Genomic DNA, 26,445 nt, shown 5'->3' on the forward strand with positions numbered 1-26,445 from the left:
GAGTGGCAAGAAGAAAGCCATTTCTTAAAGATATCCATAAAAAGTGTCGTTTAAAGTTTGCCACAAGCCACCTGGGAGACACACCAAACATGTGGAAGAAGGTGCTCTGGTCAGATGAAACCAAAATGGAACTTTTTGGCAACAATGCAAAACGTTATGTTTGGCGTAAAAGCAACACAGCTGAACACACCATCCCCACTGTCAAACATGGTGGTGGCAGCATCATGGTTTGGGCCTGCTTTTCTTCAGCAGGGACAGGGAAGATGGTTAAAATTGATGGGAAGATGGATGGAGCCAAATACAGGACCATTCTGGAAGAAAACCTGATGGAGTCTGCAAAAGACCTGAGACTGGGACGGAGATTTGTCTTCCAACAAGACAATGATCCAAAACATAAAGCAAAATCTAAAAGCTGTTTTTCAGTCTCTCGGTCCCTGCTTTGATGCACCTGTACTGACCTCGCCTTCTGGATGATAGCGGGGTGAACAGGCAGTGGCTCGGGTGGTTGTTGTCCTTGATGATCTTTATGTCCTTCCTGTGACATCGGGTGGTGTAGATGTCCTGGAGGGCAGGTAGTTTGCCCCCGGTGATGCGTTGTGCAGACCTCACTACCCTCTGGAGAGCCTTACGGTTGTGGGCGGAGCAGTTGCCGTACCAGGCGGTGATACAGCCCGACAGGATGCTCTCGATTGTGCATCTGTAAAAGTTTGTGAGTGCTTTTGGTGACAAGACACACTTCAGCCTCCTGAGGTTGAAGAGGCGCTGCTGGGCCTTCTTCACAACACCTGTCTGTGTGGGTGGACCAATCCAGTTTGTCCGTGATGTGTACACAGAGGAACTTAAAACTTACTACCCTCTCCACTACTGTTCCGTCGATGTGGATAGGGGGGTGCCCCCTCTGCTGTTTCCTGAAGACCACAATCATCTCCTTTGTTTTCTTGACGTTGATTCTGAGGTTATTTTCCTGACACCAAACTCCGAGGGCCCTCACCTCCTCCCTGTAGGCCGTCTCGTCATTGTTGGTAATCAAGCCTACCACTGTAGTGTCGTCCGCAAATTTGATGATTGAGTTGGAGGCGTGCATGGCCACGCTGTCGTGGGTGAACAGGGAGTACAGGAGAGGGCCCAGAACGCACCCTTGTGGAACCCCAGTGTTGAGGATCAGCGGGGTGGAGATGTTGTTACCTACTCTCACCACCTGGGGGTGGCCCATCAGGAAGTCCAGTACCCAGTTGCACAGGGCGGGTCGAGACCCAGGGTCTCGAGCTTGATGATGAGTTTGGAGGGTACTTCGGTGTTAAATGCTGAGCTGTAGTCGATGAACACCATTCTCTCGTAGATATTCCTCTTGTCCAGATGGGTTAGGGCAGTGTGGTTGCGATTGTGTCGTCTGTGGACCTATTGGGGCAGTAAGCATATTGGAGTGGGTCTAGGGTGTCAGGTAGGGTGGGGGTGATGGTCCTTGACTAGTCTCTCAAAGCACTTCATGATGACGGAAGTGAGTGCTACGGGGCGGTATTCGTTTAGCTCAGTTTCCTTAACTTTCTTGGGAACAGGAACAATGGTGGCCCTCTTGGGAACAACAGACTGGGATAAGGATTGATTGAATATGTCCGTAAACACACCAGCCAGCGGTACTCCAAGAATCTTGTAAATCTACGTTACACATGGCACGACGGGCAGTCATGGTATAGCTGTGTGGTGAGTGTGCACTCGTGCCTGTGTGTGTGTGTACTGAATCTGTCCGATTCTGTCTATATGACTGGTGTTATTCTTGCACCAGCGATGGCACCAGCGATGACATCAGTGAGTGATCATTGCGTAACCCTCTGTGAGTGAGAAGTGTAGCGGGCCTCTCTGACCTGCCGCCTGGAACACCGCTAACCACACCTCTACTTCTACTGCTGGAGCTCCCAGCTGTGTGTTGTGATTGAGGTGGTAAATAAGGGTTATTGTTGGGCTGAGTGGTAGTTATAAATGGGCCGTTCTGGCTCAGACCGAGTTTTATTTACCTTACTTATATGGGAGGTAGGTAAGATCCCTAGAAGTCTCTTTGTCTCTCCCAGCTGTGCGATGTGATGGTGGATTAGGGTTATAGCAGGGGTATTGGGTAGGTAGGTATTGGTTGTGTCCCTCCCTCTAACAGCTGTGTTCTATGACTGATGGGGAAATAGACACGGGTTCCTGTGTTGCTTTGGTTGCCGTGACAATGAGTCAGTTTATTAGTGTGTTGCCAGGAAGGGCATAGAAAATGGGGAAGGGGCAAAGTGGTTATGTTTTCACTAATGAGAATGAGATAAACTGTGTATGTGTGTGTGTATGTGTGTGTGTGTGTGTGTGTGTGTGTGTGTGTGTGTGTGTGGTATAACACACTTTACCAGTTTATTATCTTTCTTCCAGTCAGTTTTTTTCTTGGCTAGCCCCATACCAAGCTGTGTGTGTGTGTGTGTGTGTGTGTGTGTGTGTGTGTGGCTGTGTGTGTGGCTGTGTGTGTGTGGGGCTGTGTGTTGTTAACTGTGTGTGACTCCAGTTTATCAGAACCCAGGTGTCACATTCTGCGCGCGCGCACGTGTGTGTGTCTCCTCCCGCACGCGTGTGCGTGGCTGTGGGTCGTTAACTGTGTGTGACTCCGGTTTATAACGACCCAGGTGTCACATTATTGCTACAGACACCATGGATTGACCTCCCATTTACCCAATGTATCACCCACTCCAGTTGTTAGCTTTTACTTGTATGTTGCCTGCCTGCTTGCCTGCCTGCCTGCCGAATGTGATGAATGAGGCTATTCAGTTTAACACAGTGTTTTTACAGACTGCCAGCCTGAGTGACCAGAGACTCATGTTACTGTTAAACACTGAATAGAACTCTTATTAGACTATGAGTAATAATTCTAAAGCCGGAATATGACCTCCCCTGTACTTGGCTAAATGGACTAATAAGCAAGCAGCCGTTTTGATGCTGATGGATTTCTTCTTCTCCGACCCCCCCCTTCTCCATCCATGTGTCTATTTCCCCCTCTCCTCCTCCCTCCACTTGTCTACTTTGAGCACGTTTCCCTATCCTCTCATCAGTCAAACGTGCTGATCTGTGGAAGGAAGGGGACACCTGAGAGGGAGGGAGGGAGGGAGGAGCACACAAACTCCTTCCTTCATGAACAGACCAGATGTTGGTGGCTGCAGACCCAAACTCTGCTGGTGTTCACTGTGTGTTTAAGAAGCTGAGAAACATGTAGCGAGCAATGTAGTAGGTGTTTTTAAAAAACATTTTACATAGTAGAGTCAAGCATTCTGTTGTGGACGTCTGGAACTCATTTTAGTTTACCACCCAATCTTACAATTGGACTCTGTATTGACTCTGTGACTCAGTAGCTCGAAGGTTACATTTATATACTGTGCGTTCAGAAAGTATTCATACCCCTTGACTTATTCCACATTTTGTTGTATAACAGCCTAAATTCAAAATGGATTAAATATATATTTTCACACAATACCCCATAATGACAAAGTGAAAACTTGATTTTAGAAATGTTTGCAAATGTATTGAAAAGGAAATACAGAAATATCTTGTTTACGTAAGTATTCACACTTTGAGACGTCTCTATCAGCTTTGCACATCTGGATTTTGTGATTTTTCTCCCATTGCTCCTTGCAGATTTTCTCAAGCTCTGTTACTTTAGATGGGGAGCGGCGGTGAACAGCAATCTTCAAGTCTTTCCACAGATTTTCAATGTGATTCAAGTCTGGACTTTCACATTATTGTTCCGAAGCCATTCCAGTGTTGCTTCGGGCTGTTTACTTTCTGAAGGCATTGTATTTTGACTTGTGTGTGTGTGTGTCTTCTCTCCTCAGGGACTTCGCGTAGCCGCAGCCCATTGGACGACAGTCTGAATGACATCCCAGACGTGGCACCCTCCCGTAAACGCCGCTTCCGCCACCTGCAACCTCCTGACACTGTTGCTAAGAGACCGACCTCGGAGCCAGCGCAGAAACCGAGGTACGGACACAACACACACACACACACACACACACACACACAAATAGTGGCAAGGGTGGCTGAGAAACACATAGGTCTATGACATGACGATGAGTTTCCCAACATGGTCTCCTGGGTAGATCTGTGTGGTAGATCTGTTCTGAATCCTGAGTGCTGGTTTCTGTCTGCCAAACACACCCCCGCTGGGCTTTGGTATTTCTCGTCTCTGAAATGGGAATGTCACTTTGTTCTGCCCCCCCCTTTCACTCTCTCTTCCTCCCCACCCCTCTCTCCCTACTTTTCACTCTCTCCCTACTTTTCTCTCTCTCTCTCTCTCTCTCTCTCTCTCTCTCTCTCTGTCTCTCTCTCTGTCTGTCTCTCTCTCTCTCTCTCTCTCTCTGTCTCTCTCTGTCTCTCTCTGTCTCTCTCTCTCTGTCTCTGTCTCTCTCTCTCTCTCTCTCTCTCTCTCTCTCAGCATCTGAGACTTTTTCATAGATATGTAAAAGGCACTTGTTTTTCCACTGATATTCTGTCTGTGTTCATGAATGGGAAAATAACTTCATGTTACAGCTTTACACACCTAGCAGCAGGCGAGCTCTCAAACAAGACTGGATCACAACAGAGGGAACTACCGTAGCTTTGAAAACCAAACTGTTTTTAGCCAAATTCCATACGTGATTGTGTGATTTACATGGTAGCTGTCATAAACTGGGTCCACTCTTGCCACCTCACAATGGTGACACCATGTCTGTTAGCACGTGACACCCATCTCTGTTTATGTGTGTATGTGTGCTTGCGTGCGCACTTGCGCGTATGTGCGACTGTATGTATAAACTGCTCTTCTCACACATGACAGGCAGGATAAACATTTCATCACCAGGCCAACAGTGGACCGGCCAGAGAGGGTTGGAAGACCGGGGCTTTTAAATTCCCTTAAATAATCCCTATAAATAAAATACTCACCCTATAATACAGACTGTGGCTTAGCGTAGTTAAACATTGTGTATAATGCGACATTAGATGAATCCACAATGCTACGGGTTGTCTTTCGCTATTAACTCATCACTGTTGGTCAGCGGGAAGAAGGAGAGGAGATGACATGAGTGGAGTTGAGAGGAGGAGATGGGGACAAAAAGAGGATCACGAGGTTAGTTCGTAAGAATCTATTCATCATTCTGTCACCACACACTTAACTGTGTGACATCGTTCCCAGTGTCATGGATCTGCTTGTGGCTGCCATGCGGTGACAGACGATGAAGACATAATGCCACCACCTCCTAGTCCTGAAGAGAGGAGAAGAAAAAGAGGAAACAAGAGGAGAGGAGATTAAAAGGAAAAGTGTATTTGTTGACCTATAGGCTCTCCATGTTCTAGTTGCGGCTGCTAGGACGGCCCTGAACTTACCCCATCAGCTGGCCTCACATTTTCCACCCCTGCAGTGTGCTAGTGGACAACCCTTACCACGGCTGGCCACCCTACGGCCCTATCACCCTACGCTGCAGCTCACTTTTGGTGTTAAAATGCCACTGCTCTCCTGCAGGCTCAAACTGTTGGCTGACTGACTGGAGTTAAGTCACTCATGGACCCACCAGAGAGAGTTGGAAGAGAGCTTTTAAAAGCACAAGAAGTACCTTAGGAGAAAAAAAAACGCTGAATAAAAAGACCATTCAATCTACAGACAGTAGCTTGGCATAGTTAAACAAACATGGTGTATGATGCAACGATAGATGAATACACAATGCTACTGGTTGTCTGTCGGCTATTAACACATCACTGTTGATTTCAAGAGGGGAGGAAAGGAGGAGATGTGAGGAGGAGAAAGGAAATGAGTGGAGGGGAGAGAGGAAAGCAGGAGACAGGAGAGCAGGAGAAGGGGACAAGGATCTCCTACTCATCATTCTGTCACCACACACTTAACTGTGTGACATTGCTTCCTGGTGTCATGGATCTGCTTGTGGCTGCCATGCAATGACAGATGATGAAGACATAATAATACTACCTCCTAGTCCCGAAGAGAGGAAAGGAGTGGAGGAGAGGAGAAGAGAGGAAACTGGTCGTTCCACCTCAAAAAGCAGAAGAGGATTTCGACATCCACCATCTCCGACTGTTCTGAAATCATTTCTGTTAGAAACAGATACAATTAGCATTCCGGCAACATTATTTTGTTGAAATATACACTACCGTTCAAAAGTTTGGCGTCACTTAGAAATGTCCTTGTTTTTGAAAGAAAAGCACAAAATAGCATCAAATTGATCCGAAATACAGTGTAGACATGGTTAATATTGTAAATGACTATTGTAGCTGGAAACGGCAGATTTTTTAAAATGGAATATCTACATAGGCGTACAGAGGCCCATTATCAGCAACCATCACTCCTGTGTTCCAATGGTACGTTGTGTTAGCTAATCCTAGTTTATCATTTTAAAAGGCTAATTGATCATTAGAAAACCCTTTTGCAATTATGTTAGCACAGCTGAAAACTGTTGTACTGAATGTCAGGAAAATAACCTCACACTCAATGTCAAGAAAACAAAGGAGATGATCGTGGACTTGAGGAAACAGCAAAGGGGGCAGCCCCCTATCCACATCGACGGGACAGTAGTGGAGAGGGTAGTAAGTTTTAAGTTCCTAAGTTTGTCCATAACAATAATCTCATCATGTAGGCTATATGGGTGCTCTAAGCAACACTGCACATGCCAATACTAGAGTTTGCACACGCTATATATTTTTGTGAGAACCATCAGTAGAGTTTTTTTTTAATGCATTGGAAAACCATTTAACTTGGATTTTTTAATTCGTTGCGTGGGAGTTTAACCGCCAAAAGGTGTTTTATGTACACCGTCATCACTCACAGCCTTTTAATTGTAACAAGTAAATGTGATGGAAACGCATCTCTGGTGGGAAAATTCACTTTTTTCTATGCAGATTTGAGAATATTCACATGAAAATCTGTAGCCAATTGGATGAAAACCTAGCTATTGAGTTAGACATGAGGAATCCAAAGAAATTGTCAAAGTTTGCATTTGAAACTGTGGCCAGCTAAACAAAACCAAGCATGGGTTGCTGTCATACCTGGTCCATAGCCTGCTTACAGGGTAAGAAAAACAGTATTTACTTTTGTAATTTGGGTGAACTATCCCATTAACAATGATCACCAAATAGCAGGAACAGCCCCATCTAGTGGTCAACCTGGTAATATCAGGATGCAGGATGGGATATAAACCCAACAGCTTAAATTACAAATGTCCGTGAACAGGGGGAAAAACACATGGGTGTCATGGTTTGCTGAAATGTTATGGAACGACCCGGAGAGGACAAGAGAAGGGAGTAGAGGAGAAAGAGAGGAGATTCAACAGAACGAAACAGTATATTTGTTGGCCCATAGTCGCTCCACGTTGTAGCTGCCCACTCGGCCGTTCCTGAACTTACCCAACCAGCTGACCTCACACTTTCCACTCCTGCAGTGTGCTTGAGGACAACCCGTGGAAAACACCACAGCTGGCCACCCTCCGGCCCTATCACATCTACACTGCAACTCACTTTATTAGTGTTAAAATGCCACTGCTCTCCTGCAGGCTCTCTGGTTTTATGGTACTGCTAATTGTGTTTTTAGACTAAAACGCACACACATGCTGGCACACACACACACACACAACAGGTAGCTTCAGGCGGCACACATGCATACACACACACATACACACACACACACACACACACGCACACACACACACACACACACACACACACACACGCACATCAAATCAGTGTATTGATCACGTGCGCTCGGTAAAATGAAATGCTTACTTGCAAACTCTTCTCTACTATGCAGTACAATGTCAATATCAATCAAGAATCACACCAGGTAGCTTCAGGCGGTCCAGCTGGTCATGGGAAGATTAGTACTGTACTATACGTCAGCTGCAAGAGAACTAACTCTTGGCACAATAAGACCCGAAACCATGTTTTAACTGCTGCTCTTGGTTCTGAAAGCTGTTGTTTATTTCTCAGCGTTCTTGTTGGTTGCTGATATACAAGCACAGTGTGGTCTAAATATCAGATCACATGTCTGTTGATTTTAATAAAGTATTGTGTGGACATTGGATATTTAAGAGAAGATTCTGGGTAAAGCTAAGGAGATCGGGCACAGACTGACAGTCCAGTAGGGGCTTTGATTCGAGAAAGTCTTATACTGGGCAAAAGTTTTAACGCAATATGAGCAAAAATAAAAGATCCCAGAAATGTTCCATCTGCAGATGTTCCATCTGCACAAAAAGTGTATTTCTCTCAAATGTTTTGGGCAAATATGTTTACATCCCTGTTACTGAGCTTTTCTCCTTTGCCATGGCAACCCATCCACCTGACAGGTGTTGCATATCAATAATATAATTAAACAGCGTCAGCTTCTTCACCTGCGGGATGGTCTGAGACGAGTGTGGGCGAGCGGTTTGCTGAGGTCAACATTGTGGAAGTAGTGACCCATGGTGTCGGTGGCATTATGGTATGGGCAGGAATAAGCTACGGACAACGAAACACAATTGCATTTTATCGATGGCAATTTGAATGCACAGAGATACCGTGACGAGATCCCGAGGTCCATTGTTGTGCCATTCATCCACCGCCATCACCTCATGTTTCAGCATGATAAGGCACGGCCCCATGTCGCAAGGATCTGTACACAATTCCTGGAAGCTGAAAATATCCCAGTTCTTCCATGGCCTGTGTACTCACCAGACATGTCACCTATTGAACATGTTTGGGATGCTCTGGATCGACGTGTATGACAGTGTGTTCCAGTTCCCACCAATATCCAGCAACTTCACGCGAGAGGAGTGGGACAACATTCCACAGGCCACAGTCAACATCCTGATCAACTCTATGTGAAGGAGATGTGTTGCGCTGCATGAGGCAAATGGTGTCCACCAGATACTGACTGGTTTTCTGATCCGCGCCCCAACCTTTTTTTAAGGTATCTGTGACCAACAGATGCATTTCTGTATTCCTGGTCATGTGATTAGGGCCTAATGAATTTATTTAAATTGACTGATTTCCATATATGAACTGTAACTCAGTACAGTCTTTTGAAATTGTTGCATGTTGTGTCATTTCTTGGTGTAAAAGGTGTCATACTCAGTGGGGCTTGAGTTGTAGAGAATGTGGATCTGTCCGTTTACTGTTCTGCTGTGCCTCGGCTGATTTTTCCCATGACAAACTAACCCTCTCTGGTCTAGATTATACTGCAGTTCCCAAAACACACACACACACACGTACACACGTACAAGCCCTGTAAACCATCAGCACCGATAATCACTACAAGACAAGGTATTGACACAGCGCTATGTGTTTGCTCGTGTGTACTCGTGTGTGTGTGTGGCTGCATGGTGCTGATTTGCGTGGGTTTGTAAACAATACTTGGCACAAACTATTAAAGACTGACGCACACACACACTAACCTTCTCCATCTGAGGTTCAGAGACAGGAATCTGTGTTTACATCAGTCAGCTCTACCTTCTGTTTCATACAGAAACATTAACCTTGGGGATGGGGGTAAGGTTACTGGTGTGTGTGTGTGTGTGTGTGTGTGTGTTTCCATGGGTGTTACTATTTTCTCATATTGGTGATAATGATTGAAAACAAGTTGGATGGCGTTGCTCTCTGCATACACCACACACACACCGGTGGCCTGTCAGTCAGAGGCTAAAGGTCAGAGGTGAGCCTTTTGTTAATGAGATTATTTACCCGGAGCAATTGGGTGAGGTCAAATGGAGCTCCTCAAAGTGAATGCACCTGAGGAAAGAGAACTCACCAGCCACCTACTTTATTCTCTCTCTCCCTCTGTTTTACCTTTTCCGTCTGCACAGTGAAGCGCTGACTGCTGCTGTAGCCATGGTTATATTTCGCTCCCTCCTTCTGTACTTTCAGTAGGGAAGAAATCAAGACTGCTGATTTCATCTACACACACACACACACACACACACACACACAATTATGACAGTGCCAGTTCTGTCTACACTGTTAGCCCTCATTAATATTGTGGCTGTGTTTAACGAGTGGACTGCTGGAGGGTGGAAGGACGTGAGTTAATCGTGTTAAAGGGATACCTCAGGAGTTTGGCAATGAGGCCCTTTATCTATTTATCCAGAGTCCGATGAACTCGTAGATATAATTTTATGTCTGCGTGTGCAGTTTTGAAGGAAGTTTCTAACTAGCGCCAGGGCAAATTGCTAACAAGCGTTAAGTCTATGCTTATCTATGCTTATCTGCTAGCAGATTCCCATAGACATCCAGCATGGTAGCAGATTCCCATAGACATCCAGCATGGTAGCAGATTCCCATAGACATCCAGCATGGTAGCAGATTCCCATAGACATCCAGCATGGTAGCAGATTCCCATAGACATCCAGCATGGTAGCAGATTCCCATAGACATCCAGCATGGTAGCAGATTCCCATAGACATCCAGCATGGTAGCAGATTCCCATAGACATCCAGCATGGTAGCAGATTCCCATAGACTTCCAGTCATTGCGCTAACGCTAGTTATCATTGGCTCGCAAAACTACCTCCCATCTTCATACTGGACACAGAGACATAAAAATGGTACGCACAAATTCATCTGAATCTGGGGAAGTAGATAAATCCCGATGTGTCCCTTTAATGTGTTTCAAGTGTCTGCTGTCAGTTCGGCATATGACCAATAGCTCTGTTAAAGCGATGTGTATCAAACCTGTTTACTCGTTAGCAGTTACTGTAGTGTGTTACAGTGAAGTGACTCAGCTCAAAGACGTGCGAGCGCGCACACAGCACTGCAAAACCTGCTCCCAACTATTTCCACAAAGGAGAGAGCTCGGAGTGTGTAAATGGTTTACAGGTGTTTGAACATTCGGGGTAAGAATGGTAATGGGTTGTGTTGGTGTGGTGTGGTGTGCGCCTGCCTGCATGCACTCTATAATGGAATCAATATCTCCCTGTGTGTGTTGCCTCCAGGCAACTTGCAAAACTACTGATCATTTGCTAAAGTCACTGGAACTTTTGGTAGTAGCAGGCAATGGTAACTATGGTAACTTATACTTAACTTTAGAATGCCGTATTAATATACCGTAGAAATGTTTTATATCTGTCCATGAGTTTCTAGTAGAAAGACCATAAGGTTCAAGAGGAAACGGCCAAGTGATTGATAAATGTATCTAATCAACAATGGATTATTTTTTATTCATCTCTGCAACTCTTCCAACTGTAGATTATTTTCACAACTGCCACCAGTTTGACACCGAAACATTTACAATAAAAAAACATGTTGACATAGTCAAATAAGTGTGTACATGTTTTTAATTTTTTTTATGTTGAAACCCTCATATTAAACACCAATGTTACTCACTAAGTTGATGCTTTATATTTAGCATCATGTTTGACAGCTTTGCCAATCTATTTTTTATTTTAATATCGTCTTATATGATTATTTTATAGATTTTATATGTGATATGGCCGGAGATAATTAGACAGCTGTGATAATCTGAAATTCCCCAAAAGGCCACAAAATTACTTAAAAGTTACCAAAATGCTTAAAGTTTACTGGTAAACTTTTGAAAAAGTTACCAGTAATATACCCTCCCTCTGCAACCCTACTTCCAGGGTTAATATGAGGAGGGTTTGAAAATGAAAAAATTCTAAAAACCAGTTTTTGCTCTGTCATTATGGAGTATTGTGTGTAGATTGATGAGGGGAAAAAACTATTCTATCCATTTTAGAGTAAGGTTGTAATGTAACAATGTGGGGAAATGTTAATGGGTCTGAATACTTTCCAAATGCACTGTATGTCTATGGTTGGTTGCGGCTGTCAATTTGCCTTTAGCAAATTTCTAAATACGCACGAAAAACATAGTTTGGAAAGCAAATGCTGTCATTACTAAATGTGTATTGTTATAGACATTAAAAATAATGATACACACAAAAACATTTGATTAAATATTATATTAATCGGTCTCCTAAAAGCAATCTTTGCAAGAGGGAGGGTATCTGATTTCATTGGTCCCCAACCCGCAGCTCAGACACTTCATTTGGGATAAATGGAGTTAGCTACCCCCGGAGAAGGTAAGTTCTGAAACATTTGTTGCCAAATACTTTTAACTGGCTAAAAAGTCAGCCACTTTCATGGTACCAGTTATCCCGAGTTGAACTCAGACTTGACCAAAGTTACCTCGCTAACTCTTCAAACCTGATTCATAGTATAGGGCTCTTCTCTCCTCTGTCTGTCTGTATGGTGTGTGTGTGCTTGTGTGTGCACTTATGTGTCGAAAAGTGCAGACAGCCCTAGGTTTGAATGTCAGGAGTATGCATTCAAAGTGGTTTTCCATACAGGTAGACAGCCATTGGTTAGAAAAGAAAACCTTGCACACACCCCGACGCAATACATTTAATAATCAGTACAGTCAGCAACAGTCATTGCTTTCCTGCTTGGATTAGACTGACATTTTTGTTTGTTTTATTGGCCAGGAGGGACCCCCTGCCATCATCCAGAGCAGCAGCCAATAAGGACCAGGCTCCCCAGCATTCTAGTGATGTCATTCCTGATGCTGAGGACCTGTTTGAGGACATCTGAGTTCTAACCACTCACTCCTCAATCAAATTCTTTCCCTCCCTCACTCCTTTCATCTCTCTCTCCCTCCATCACTTTCGTCTGTCACTCTATCAGCCGGTCCCAACTCTCTTAGAACCCCTTCCCCTAATTAACCCCTTCGATGTTTGGAAATCTGAAAGATCTGGATAGGTGTAAACAGTGCGGTGATGGAGCTTCCATCCTATTCCTTCCACCTTACAGATCCAAATGTAAAAGTGTATTATTAATATCATGAATTTGGCATCCTATTTATGGTGATAATGGTAACTAATTTTAAAATGACAAAGATCCAATCAACTATGGATAGTATACCTAGTTTCACTCTGCATACATAAATCTAACGTGAGTCGGAATGTACTTTCACATACAGTGTAAAATAAATAAATAAATATATATTCAGCGTACAATTGTAAGGTAACCATCCAGGCCCGGCTCGAGGAGGACATGACCGAGGGAACATTTTAAATTCATGGGGGGGGGGGCTCTTCGACCCTCCTAACAAGTTACCTTAATCTGAAGCTATTGATGTGCACACCGGTGTCAAACTTGTCCGCAGTATGTATAGGTGCGTTGATAAACCGCAATGTGATGCTGAATTGGAACAGCTTTGCCAGGAGGGCACCGAGCACGCCAGCTCCAAGGAAACGATGGAGACAACTCTGCGAGAGTATGTCGTTGAAAGCACAAAGCATTTTTTAAATATTTTTTTTGCAAACAGACAGAAAATGTGTTTTGAAAAATGTTTTGGCAAGCTCACAATCCTATTGCAGCTGGTTGCCTTACAATTGTACAATTTAATCAACATATATTGTTTTAATTATTTATTTTAGTGTACAGCTATTGTCAGAGGAGTTACTTTCAACGATTCAATGGTAGTCTACGCAGATGAGTATGAAAGTTGATCGATGTCTAACTGTGTTGACATGATAGCTCAGCATATACAAGCTTGTTTCCAAAGCTAAGTAGGATACATGGAGGTAGGCAACTAGATGATAGACTCGTTCTCACTGAAGTGCATTACCCCTCATATACCTGTAGGAGTCGCTGTTCAGGCAGGAATTGTTGGAGTGGCTTCACATTTTATGTCAATATACGCTATATATACAAAAGGATATGGACACCCCTTCAAATTCGTGGATTTGGCTATTTCAGCCACACCTGTTGCTGACTGGTTTATACAATGAGCACACAGCCATGTAATCTCCATAGACAAACATTGGCAGTAGAATTGCCTTACTGAAGAGCTCAATCATTGGGTGCCACCTTTCCAACAAGCCAGTTTGTCAAGTTTTGGCCCTGCTAGACCTGCCCCGGTCAACTGTAGGTGCTGTTATTGTGAAGTGGAAACGTCTAGGAGCAACATCGGCTCAGCTGAGAAGTGGTAGGCCACACAAGCTCGCAGAACAGGACTGGCAAGTGCTGAACCGCGTAGCGCATAAAAATCGTCTGGGTTTCCATGGCCGAGCAGCAACACACAAGCCTAAGATCACCATGCGCAATGCCAAGCGTATGCTGGAATGGTGTAAAGCTTGCTGCCATTGGACTCTAGGAGCAGTGGAAATACTAGAGTCCAATTGGCCTAATCGCCCAACATCAGTGCCCGACTTCACTAATGCTCCTGTGGCTGAATGGAAGCAAGTCCCCGCAGCAATGTTCCAACATATAGCAGCAAAGGGGGACCAACTCCATATTAATGCTCGTGATTTTGGAATGAGATGTTCGACGAGCAGGTGTCCACATACTTTTGGTAATGTAGTGCACCTCTTTATTTAGGTTGATGGCATGATGTTGAAACGTTGACTTTGATTCAAACACCATTGTACTCTTAACATTGAAACAACAAATATAGGATGAAAAAGATTTTTACCATTTCTATGTGGAGTTTTCAACACAATTTCAACATTTACAAAGTTCTGATGATTATGTTGAAATTAGATTGTTAGTCAGGTTAGTATTTAAGTTGAATCTTTATCCTAATTTCAATGTTTGCAATGCTTGTTGAAATGTGATGAAAACCGCGTTAGTTTACTTTTTGAAAATCCAAATGTGCTTTCCACGTGGATTCCACGTCCGCAATAGGTTGACAAATGACGTTGAAACATCGGTTCAACCACTGTGTTCTCAGTGGGTTGCTTCAGTCTCTCTATCCCTCTACACAGGGGTGGCCAACACCTGGTTCTACTAATCAGCCTTGCTAGAACCTGACTGAGCATGTCAAGGTCCTGGCTCGCGTCCTACCCCTTCCTCTACCTAACCTAAGGACCACCAGGACCTTGACATGTCGCATCGGGTTCTAGCAAGGCTGGAACAAAAGCCTGAATACCTAGCTCGACACCTCTGCACAGCCACCCTTCCTCTACCAGTATTACTTCCCGCTCTTCTCCAGCCTCCATCTCGCTGTTAATCCTCCACCACTCCCTCCCGTCTCCTTCTCTATCACTGTCCCTACTCAGCCCAGCCCACTACTACACAGAGGAAGTCAAGGAGACCGTTATATAGAGAGAAGGGAATTAGACATATATATATTTTTTGTAGTGCAAATTTATAATAATTTATAATGCTGTAACAAAGGGGATCTTTTTGTACTCGATATGGACAAAACATTAACTGTGTAAAGATAAGTCTTTGTGCTGTTTTTAGTATGATGAAGAGAAGTGTTGATTCTTTATGTGTATGAAACACGAGTAAAGTGTAATAAAAACGTAGGTTAACAACATGAAGTATAACAAACGTTGTTGTGGTCTTTAGTATGTTAACTGTGGTTCGGTAATGATCGGTTCTGGCTATTCTACGCACAGAATGTGTATGTTAAAGCTACACATGTCTTATATCGCATCCCGGAAGACATTGAAAACATTGTGAAATTATTCCCGGAGTTTGGGATTCCGCCAGCGACCTACTGAGTCATTGAACGTTATAGAGCATAAATTCTCTCTCTCTCTCTCAATTCAATTGAAGGGCTTTATTGTCATGGGAAACATATGTTTACATTGCCAAAGCAAGTGAAGTAGATAATAAACAGAAGAGAAATAAACAATAAAAATGTATTGTAAACATTACACTCACAAAGGTTCCAAAAGAACAAAGACATTTCAAATGCCATATGTGCAAATAGTTAAAAGTACAAAAGGGAAGATAAATAAACAGAAATATGGGTTGTATTTACAATGGTGTTTGTTCTTAACTGGTTGCTCTTTTCTTGTGGCAACAGATCATACATCTTGCTTCTGTGATGGAACACTGGGATTTCACCGAATAGATATGGGAGTTTATCGATATTGGGTTTGTTTTCGAATTCTTTGTGGGTCTGTGTAATCTGAGGGAAATGTCTCTCTCTCTCTATTATGGTCATACGTTTGGCAGGAGGTTAGGAAGTGCAGCTCAGTTTCCACCTCTCTCTCTCTCTCTGTTTTCTGATACGGGGCGGTATCAACATTGGGGTGTAGGACGTGTGCCCCTCCTCTTGCTGGTGACAGATAATAGTAGCGGGTGTGAGAAGGATTTGAACTTGCAACCGAGGCAGAGTGGAGGAGACTCCTAGTTGAATGACCGAGCAGACTGCGCTCCGAAGAGAGAGGAAAAGAGAGCGCTATAACAGCTGGGACCAAAACATCTGTGCGCTAATCTACTCTTCTGGACCTTGTTCTGGGACTGGAACCCGGGCTCTTTGGAAACTAGATCGAATACTTACTTGATGGATATCAGGACCCAAGGTATGATATTATAAATGTTAATTGAATTGCTTTTTTTATGTAGGCATATTGTATTTTACCATATACTAAGGTTTGTTTTATTATGCCTTTCAAACAAACTGCGGTTACTCCCGTCGCTTAGCCTACGAGTCGATGTCTGTTCATTGACATGTCTGACGCTTTGTTTGCTGTGATTTATCACCAGAGAGATGTCAGCGTTATGGTGGCCAGGTTGATTTATGTTCTCACACTGATAAAGGACAGCTGATCACCGATGAGCTGGTCACAAATAACCTTGTCAGCACAGCTGCTGATGCTGAGCGCGAGGCGAGCGAGTTTATCAATTCAGCTTCGGGGACGCCTCCGAGTGGCGCGCGTCACAGGCAGCTGTCCAGTTGCGCACGGTAACGTCCGTAGTAAAGTCGTCCCCAGTTTCAGCCAGGTGTGTGTGTCTTAATCCCGTGTCCACGGAGCTGCTGGACTGATGTTGTCCCTGCTTGTCGAAGCGGTTGTCACAGTGTGTCATTTCATTGATCGTTCCAATGCTACTCTCTAGCGCCCCACTATTTTTTCTTTATATCACATTTCATGGAATTCTTCTCATTTTGCATAGGGCACAGATGCGGTTTTAAAGCACATTCCCTGCCATTATACCCATTTTGCCTTGAGGTGGAGATACATTTTTACAGATTTAAAGTGAATTACCTGCAATTCTACACATGACTTACGTTAATGATATTTGAGTGAGAGTGACTAACAAAATCAATGGGGGCCCTCTGGAGGCCAGGGCCCCTGGGCACGTGCCTTGCGGGGTCTGTATTTGGCCCTGATTACTACAAGTTTAAGTAACTGCATAGACTAACTTACCAAGCAAAAAATTGTTAGCTGGCGTGGCTAATTGAGTAACTCAGTGACCGACAACACAAGAGAAAAACTGCTGATGCATACCCAAATATTTAACTTACACCTTGTGTATTCTACTATTCGAACTAAGCAGTGAGTTGAGCTCCCGACTGAGTTCCTTAAAAAAATAATTTATATATTTTGTTTTGAGTCGGGGCCCCCTAGTGGCCAGAGGCCGAAGCAAACGCTTAGGTCGCTTATGTCTGGAACCTGCCCTGACTATGGCTCCCTAGCTCTGCGTTTGTGTTTTACTGAATCATTTCATTGTTGTATTGAAGTGAAGTAGGTTGAAGCAAGTTTAGCATGTAGGGTTTTCAACACTGAAAGCCTAAACAACAAGAACCATGTCTACTGTTGTGGCAGCATTGGGGTGAGCTGTTCTTAAGCATTATGCTCCGTTCATCTGTGATGTCAAGGCCTTTCATAGACTCCTGTTATGTCTGCATCCTAACACAAGGCCATTGCGTTCTGGAACAGTTGCTTGTATAAAATGACTATTGTGTGACAATATGATTGTATTATCACCTCTCACTATATAAGGGACATGGAACCATTTACTTTTGGAGCTCCTTCCCTGACTGCAATCAGAGAGGGATACGAGTCGATTTGCCGTTTCACATCGATATCTGTTCATTGACATGTCTGACGCTTTGCTTGCTGTGATTTATCACCAGAGAGATGTCAGTGTTATGGTGGCCAGGTTGATTTATGTTCTCACACAGATAACCTTATCTGTGATCAGCTGTCCTCTGTCAGCACAGCTGTTGAGGCTGAGCGCGAGGCGAGCGAGTTTATCTGTTCGACTTCGGGGACGCCTCCGAGTGGCGCGCGCGTCACAGGCAGCTGTCCAGTTGCGCGCGGGATCGTCTGTAGTGAAGTCGTCCCCAGTTTCAGCCAGGTGTGTGTGTCTTAATCCCGTGTCCACGGAGCTGCTGGACTGATGTTGTCCCTGCTTGTCGAAGCGGTTGTCACAGTGTGTCATTTCATTGATTGTTACAATACTACTCACCTTAATCAAAGCAGCGCCCCACCATTTTTTATTTAGAACATATTTCATGGAATTCTACTCATTTTGCCATGGGGTGGAGATACACTTTTTTGCAGTTTTAAAGTGAATTACCTGCATTTCTACACATGACTTATGCCATGTTAATGATATTTGAGTGAGAGTGACTAACAAAATCAATGGGGGCCCCCTGGAGGTCAGGGCCCCTGGGCACGTGCCCTGCGTGGTCCGTATTTGGTCATGATTACTACAAGTTTAAGTAGCTGCTTAGACTACTTTACCAAGCAAAAAATTGTTAGCTGGCGTGGCTAATTGAGTAACTCAGTGACCGACAACACAAGTGAAAAACTGCTGATGCATACCCAAATATTTAACTTACACCTTGTGTATTATACTATTCTAACTAAACAGTAAGTTGAGATCCCGACTGAGTTCCTTAAAAAAATAATATACAGTTGAAGTCAGAAGTTTACATACACTTAGGTTGGAGTCATTAAAACTTGTTTTTCAACCACTCCACAAATGTATTGTTAACAAACAATCGTTTTGGAAAGTCGGTTAGGACATCTACTTTGTGCATGACACAAGTACTTTTTCCAACAATTGTTTACAGACAGATTGTTTCACTTAGAATTCACTGTATCACGATTCCAGTGGGTCAGAAGTTTACATAACCTAAGTTGACTATGCCTTTAAACAGTTTGGAAAATTCCAGAAAATGATGTCATGGCTTTAGAAGATTCTGTTAGGCTAATTGACATAATTTGAGTCAATTGGAGGTGTACCTGTGGATGTATTTCATGGCCTACCTTCAAACTCAGTGCCTCTTTGCTTGATATCATGGGAAAATCAAAAGAAATCAGCCAAGACCTCAGAAAAAAATTGTAGACCTCCACAAGCCAGGTTCGTCCTTGGGAGCAATTTTCAAACGCCTGAATGTACCACATTCATCTGTATAAACAATAGTATGCAAGTATAAACACCATGGGACCACACAGCCATCAAACCGCTCAGGAAGGAGATGCGTTCTGTCTCCTAGAGATGCACATAATTTGGTGCGAAAAGTGCAAATCAATCCCAGAACAACAGCAAAGTACCTTGTGAAGATGCTGGAGGAAACAGGTACAAAAGTATTTCTATCCACAGTAAAATGAGTCCTATATCGACATAACCTGAAAGGCCGCCCAGCAAGGAAGAAGCCATTGCTCTAAAACCGCCATAAAAAAAAGTCAGACTACGGTTTGCAACTGCACATTGGGACAAAGATTGTACTATTTGGAGAAATGTCCTCTGGTTTGATGAAACAAAAATAAAACTGTTTGGCCATAATGACCATTGTCGTGTTTAGAAGTAAAAGGGGGAAGCTTGCAAGCTGAAGAACACCATCCCAACAGTGAAGCACGGGGGTGGCAGCATCATGTTGTGGGAGTGCTTTGCTGCAAGAGGGACTGGTGCACTTCACAAAATAGTTGGCATCATGAGGGAGGAAAATTATGTGGATATTTTGAAGCGACATCTTAAGACATCAGTCAGGAAGTTGAAGCATGGTTGCAAATGGATCTTCCAAATGGACAATGACCCCAAGCATACTTCCAAAGTTGTGGCAAAATGACTTAAGGACAACAAAGTCAAGGTATTGGAGTGGCCATCACATAGCCCTGATCTCAATCCTATAGCAAATTTGAGGTCAGAACTGAAAAAGCATGTGCGAGCAAGGAGGTCAACAAACCTGACTCAGTTACACCAGCTCTGTCAGAAGGAATGGGCCAAAATTCACCCAACTTATTTTGGGAAGCTTGTTCAAGGCTACCTGAAATGTTTGATCCATTTAAACAATTTAAAAGCAATGCTACCAATACTAATTGAGTGTATGTAAACTTCTGACCCACTGGGAATGTGATGAAAGAAATAACAGATGAAATAAATCATTCTCTCTACTATTATTCTGACATTTCACATTCTTCAAATAAAGTGGTGATCCTAACTGACCTAAGACAGGGCATTTTCACTAGGATTAAATGTCAGGAATTGTGAAAAACTGAGTTTAAATGTATTTGGCTGAGGTGCATGTAAACTTCCCACTTCAACTGTTTATATTTTGTTTTGGGTCGGGGCCCCCTAGTGGCCTGGGGCCGAAGCAAACGCTTATGTCGCTTATGTCTGGAACCTGCCCCGACTATGGCTCCCTAGCTCTGTGTTTGTGTTGAAGCAAGGTTGAAGGTTGAAGCAAGTTTAGTATGTAGGGATTTCAACACTGAAAGCCTAAACAACAAGAATCATGTCTACTGTTGTGGCATAATTGGGGTGAGCTGTTGTAACTTCTTAAGCATTATGCTCCGTTCATCTGTGACGTCAAGGCCTTTCATAGACTCCTGTTATGTCTGCATCCTAACACAAGGCCATTGTGTTCTGGAACAGTTGCTTGTATAAAATAGCTGTTGTGTGACAATATGATTGTATTATCACCTCTCACTATATAAGGGACATGGAACCATTTACTTTTGGAGCTCCTTCCCTGACTGCGATCAGAGAGGGAACTACCTTGCAGCTGCTTGATTGAAATATTCACTGTTCTACAATTCAATTAGTCTCTGCCTTAATCTTTGGATCGAGTTTTCCACAACACTACAAGCCTACAATATGTTCCTTCCCCAGATTTGGTCAATACTTGCAAGAACTGACTGCATAGTTTTCCCAATAGGCTCCTGGAGTCATACTAGGGGTTTATTTGTGTGTGTGTGTGTGTGTGTGTGTGTGCGTGTGCGTGCGTGCAGGTGCACAGATAGAGCTTTCTCTATTCTCAGGGAATGATGTGCCTCCATTTCCCTGAGGCTGAAATTGTCCCTGTGATCACAGAGTCACTGGTTCAGGGCTCACTCTGGCTTCTCCCCCTTAATCGCTACCGTTTATGGTTCATGCTAAAGTAATATATACTGTATATACCGGTATAGAATTCATGACCATTTGAATGTGATGAACTCGGTGTGTGTTTTTTGTTCCACAGGTTTTGTAGAGATGTTGCATCTCAGGCACCTGCTCTGTCTGGTGTTTCTCTGTCGTGCGTTCGCTGAACAAGGTGAGTCTTGCTGTGTGTGTTTCACTCTGGATCAGAGTCTAACAAACTGGGAACAGGTCATTGGTTTCACACAGAAAACGGAGCGAGGCATTCACTCAGCTCCATCCATTTTCCCTCTCAGTCCTCTGGAAAAGGGTTTCTCAAACTCGGTCCTGGGGCCTCCAATAGGTGCACCTTTTGTCTCTCCCCCCCCCCCCCTCCAGCACTACACAGCTCATTCAAATAATCAACTCATCATCAAGTTTGAATTATTTGAATCAGCTGCGTAGTGCTATGGCTAAAAACTAAACGTGCACCCCTGGGAGGCCCCGGGACCGAGTTTGAGAAAGCCGTGCTCTTGACATGCGCACACACACACACTCCCACTTACCTCCATCTGGGGTCAAGTTAATCACACGGTAAGCTATCCGGATCACATACAGTACAGCCCTCCACTGAACCCATCCACAAACAAACCCCATGCTCTGTCTATCTGTTTGTTCTGTCATTTGGTGTCCTGAATTAAACCCATCCACCCTCTGTGCCTTCTGTCCTGATTTCACTTTACACGTTCACTCCGTAGTTGAATATATTAACCCCTCACCTTGACCCTCACTCAACCTTACCCCTAGCCCTGACCCCAAAGCTCATGTACTTGCTTTTTGATAATATAGCCATTTTTGTCCTTACTAGCATGGCTAGATAGTAACACCCTCTGTCTCTCTCTAGATCCATCATGGAGGATGAAGGTAGAGAAGGCTGCCCCCGCTAGTGGCTCTCTGGCTGGCAGGGTGGTGCTACCATGCCACTTCTCCATCACCCCCACCACCCACAACCCTAGCACACAGGGCCCAGAGGACCAGCTGAGGATCAAGTGGACAAAGCTGGAGGAAGATGGGGAGCGTGTGGTGCTGGTGGCCCAGGGAGGAGTGATCAAGGTGGAGCAGGAGTACAAGGGCAGGGTGTCGGTGCCCAACCACCCCCAGGCATTAGGCGACGCCTCACTGATCGTTGCCCGCCTGAGGGCTAGCGATGCTGGGCTGTACCGCTGCGAGGTCATGCATGAGATGGAGGACACCCAGGATACTGTTCATCTCAATGTCAGCGGTGAGTGGACACACACATGGTAGTAGACACACACACACACTACGCACACATTTCGCCTATTGGGATGGGTCCATCGGTCCATGTGCTATTGTCATCATCTACGAGAGTTGTTGGGTAATATAAATATAAATCATGTAAAAGTCTCTAATGTCTCGACCTGTTTTGTGTCTTTCCCTCTCAGACATGCTATTCCATAGGGAGCCTTTAGGTCACGATTCCCTAACTGACACCCCCGAATGTCCTGTGCAATTTTAATGTTGGACATGAAAGACTGTACAAACCACTAAGAAATCAGCTCAGAGTTATTGAAATCTGGGGGGTACAGTATACTACTGTGTGACATTCAAGCTGGGTATCTTTCATAAGGAGAAACCCCCTGAATAGCCTAGATTGTCACATAGTGTGCATTAGAGATGCATTAGAGATGAACAACGGTCTGTTGGTACAACGGTCTGTCGGTACCATGGTCTGTTGGTACAGTCTCTGTGTGTAGATACAACCAGAGACAGCTCTCTCCGACTAACAACTCTTTTTACTGCTTGTCAGTCTATTCAGCGAACTCTACAACTGGAGCCAGTTTCCTAGAGGGAGAAACAACGAACTCTCTTATGAACTTGGAAAACAGGGTTCTGATTGCACCAGGCGAACATCCTCAGGCAGTTCCAGGATGTCAGAGGGGCTAAAGTATTGCAGGGCAGTCTTCTTCCCTGTCCTATCTGCAGTCTGATGCTCGTGTTACTTGGTCGTCTCCGTTTCCTTATTTGAATGCACTTATTGTGCAGTAAGTGGATCTGGGTGACAGTTTTTTTCTTCTAAATTGCTTGTGAAAGTGGGCTCGCTGGTTGCGTCCTTTCGGTAACCGTCTCGATACTCAACACAGGCACTCACCACACAAACACACACACTGACCTCCTGTCTCTGTCTCTCTCCAGGTGTGGTGTTCCACTACAGGTCTGCTTCTAGCCGCTATACCTTTTCCTTTCCCGGGGCTGTTGACGCGTGTCGCGCGGCCGGGGCAACCATCGCTACGGCCGAACAGCTGACTGCCGCCTTCGAGGACGGACTGGACCAGTGTGACGCCGGCTGGATGGCCGACCAGACAGTCAGGTGTGTTTGCGTGTTACTTAATAAGCATCACAGCTCTCAACTGCTGTGGCTGGTGATGAAACCAAATATGTTTAGTACCCGTCTCGAGGATACCTCCGGCCCTGTTAGAGTATGTCTGGTAAACTACATTTCCCATGCTCCCCCTCTCTCTCTTCCCTGTAGATACCCAATCACGAAGCCCCGTCCTGGTTGCATGGGCGATATGATGCACAGGCCTGGGATCAGGACGTATGGGCTCAGAGACCCTAAAGAGACCTACGACGTCTACTGTTACGCAGACAAACTACGCGGTGAGAAAGTGTGTATGAGTGAGTTTTAGTGTTTGGTGTTTCCTGATGGCGAGTTAAAGCGTGTGTCTCATTGGGTAAAGTGTACATACTTCTCCCCCTGCAGGTGAGGTGTTCTATGCTCCTATCCGTTACAAGCTGACCCTTCGCCAGGCTAAGCGCGCGTGCGAGACTCAGGGGGCGGTGCTCGCCTCCCCTGGCAACCTGTTCGCCGCGTGGCGCGGAGGCCTGGATCGCTGTGACTACGGCTGGCTGTCAGACGGGAGCGCCCGCTACCCCATCTCGGTCCCCAGGCCCCAGTGTGGAGGAGGGCTGCTGGGGGTCCGGACTCTGTACCGATTCCCCAACCAGACTGGCTTCCCCAAACCTATTGACAGACATGGAGCGTTCTGCTTCAAGGGTAAGACTTGTGTAAGGCTACTACCACCACGGTTGCTAAAGCTGCTGTCGCTGCTACTATGGCGGCGATGACAATGGTGATCACAATGATGATATTGAAGATCGGGAAGAAGAAGAAGAAGAGCGAGAGGAGGAGCCAGACATTGAGATATGGGAGAGAGAAGTAGTGAGAAGGGGGGAGAGAGTAGACATGTTCTTAAGGAGGGAGAGGGAGGGAGGGGGTCGCAGGCTAGAGAGGAGCTGTTCCCCTAACGGACATTCAGACTTGGCAGGCCGGAGTAGCATCAGGGATATTTATGTGGTTTCTCGCAGGCTCAATGAGTTATGGCCCGTCCTGTGTGGGGATGAACTCTCCCCTTGTTTTCACTTCCTGCTGAGGGTTGTTTAAACGACCGAGCCTGCGGGGACAGAGCACATCTATGAGACAGAGAAAGGGTTGTGTGGGGGGAGAAGGGGGGAGATGGAGAGAGGGAGAGGGGCAGAGGGAGGGAGAGGGGAGGGAGTTAGAGAGAGACGATTAGAGATAGAGAGAAGAGGATGGAGAGGCTGGTTAAGGTGAAACTGTTAGTTTACAGTAAAAGGCTGAATGCTTTACATTTTAGATGTTTGTTTTCAGTTGACATGATTTGTATTGTAGTTCAAGTTACAGGCATTTGTTAGGATCTGGCCCACCAAGCGTTTAAAGCTTTTAAAAGGACTTTTATTGCGATACCATGTTGGACACATCTGTTTGCACAGTAAGCATGTACTTTACATCTGGAAAGACAATGGCCCACTCCCTTCCGCTCCTTGCTTTACTGTATCACCCCATACTCCCTGCCTTATGCTTAACTGCAATCTCTAACCCATACATCATCTTCCTTTCCCTACATTACTGCAGTATGCAGTGTCCCCTTCCTCTCCCTGCATTACTGCATTCCCCTACCTCCTGCACCTCTCCTTTACTGCAGTCTATGAGTGTCCTACATCCCCAACCTCTACCTGCCTTATTGCAGTCTCCAACCTCCCATTCCCCTCTCTCTGCTTTACTGCAGTCTCTAACCTCCCATTCCCCTCTCTCTGCCTTTCTGCGGCCTCCAACCTCCCATTCCCCTCTCTCTGCCTTACTGCAGTCTCCAACCTCCCATTCCCCTCTCTCTGCCTTACTGCAGTCTCCAACCTCCCATTCCCCTCTATCTGCCTTACTGCAGTCTCCAACCTCCCATTCCCCTCTCTCTGCCTTACTGCAGTCTCCAACCTCCCATTCCCCTCTATCTGCCTTACTGCAGTCTCCAACCTCCCATTCCCCTCTCTCTGCCTTACTGCAGTCTCCAACCTCCCATTCCCCTCTCTCTGCCTTACTGCAGTCTCCAACCTCCCATTCCCCTCTATCTGCCTTACTGCAGTCTCCAACCTCCCATTCCCCTCTCTCTGCCTTACTGCAGTCTCCAACCTCCCATTCCCCTCTATCTGCCTTACTGCAGTCTCCAACCTCCCATTCCCCTCTCTCTGCCTTACTGCAGTCTCCAACCTCCCATTCCCCTCTCTCTGCCTTACTGCAGTCTCCAACCTCCCATTCCCCTCTCTCTGCCTTACTGCAGTCTCCAACCTCCCATTCCCCTCTATCTGCCTTACTGCAGTCTCCAACCTCCCATTCCCCTCTCTCTGCCTTACTACAGCCTCCAACCTCCCATTCCCCTCTCTCTGCCTTACTGCAGTCTCCAACCTCCCATTCCCCTCTCTCTGCCTTACTGCAGCCTCCAACCTCCTATTCCCCTCTCTGCCTTACTGCAGTCTCCAACCTCCCATTCCCCACTCTCTGCCTTACTGCAGTCTGCAACCTCTCATTACTCTCTACCTTACTGCAGTCTCCAACCTCCCATTCTTCTCTCTGCCTTACTGCAGTCTGCAACCTCTCATTACTCTCTACCTTACTGCAGTCTGCAACCTCTCATTACTCTCCACCTTACTGCAGTCTGCAACCTCTCATTACTCTCTACCTCACTGTAGTCTGCAACCTCTCCTTCCTCCCTCTACCTTACTGCAGTCTGCAACCTCTCCTTCCCCCCTCTACCTTACTGCAGTCTGCAACCTCTCCTTCCTCCCTCTACCTTACTGCAGTCTGCAATCTCTCCTTCTTCTCTCTACCTTACTGCAGTCTGCAACCTCTCCGTCTTCTCTCTACCTTACTGCAGTCTGCAACCCCTCCTTCCTCCCTTTACCTTACTGCAGTCTGCAACCTCTCCTTCCTCCCCCTATCTTACTGCAGTCTGCAACCTCTCCTTCCTCCCCATACCTTACTGCAGTCTGCAACCTGTCCTTCCTC

The 26,445-nt window shown here is 45.2% G+C and overlaps 2 protein-coding genes across 3 annotated transcripts in view; both read left to right on the top strand.

The window, feature by feature from the left end:
* xrcc4 (X-ray repair complementing 4) overlaps window positions 1-15,314 on the top strand; it is a 27,196-nt gene extending 11,882 nt beyond the window's left edge. The window contains exons 7-8 of the mRNA XM_036967303.2: window positions 3,849-3,993; window positions 12,461-15,314. Coding sequence (XP_036823198.1) covers window positions 3,849-3,993; window positions 12,461-12,566 — 251 coding nt within the window. The 3' untranslated portion in view covers window positions 12,567-15,314. The remainder of the gene's footprint in view (window positions 1-3,848; window positions 3,994-12,460) is intronic.
* vcanb (versican b) overlaps window positions 15,049-26,445 on the top strand; it is a 33,002-nt gene continuing 21,605 nt past the window's right edge. For both annotated transcript variants that reach the window (XM_036967200.2, XM_036967201.2), the window contains exons 1-6: window positions 15,049-16,297; window positions 21,190-21,261; window positions 21,970-22,347; window positions 23,280-23,454; window positions 23,617-23,744; window positions 23,848-24,141. In XM_036967200.2, the coding sequence (XP_036823095.2) occupies window positions 16,279-16,297; window positions 21,190-21,261; window positions 21,970-22,347; window positions 23,280-23,454; window positions 23,617-23,744; window positions 23,848-24,141 (1,066 nt within the window). In that variant the 5' untranslated portion in view covers window positions 15,049-16,278. The remainder of the gene's footprint in view (window positions 16,298-21,189; window positions 21,262-21,969; window positions 22,348-23,279; window positions 23,455-23,616; window positions 23,745-23,847; window positions 24,142-26,445) is intronic.

The sequence above is a fragment of the Oncorhynchus mykiss genome, chromosome 29 (assembly GCF_057628025.1).
Source record: "Oncorhynchus mykiss isolate SJ-2025 chromosome 29, ASM5762802v1, whole genome shotgun sequence".
In the NCBI taxonomy this organism is placed as follows: Eukaryota; Metazoa; Chordata; class Actinopteri; order Salmoniformes; family Salmonidae; genus Oncorhynchus; species Oncorhynchus mykiss.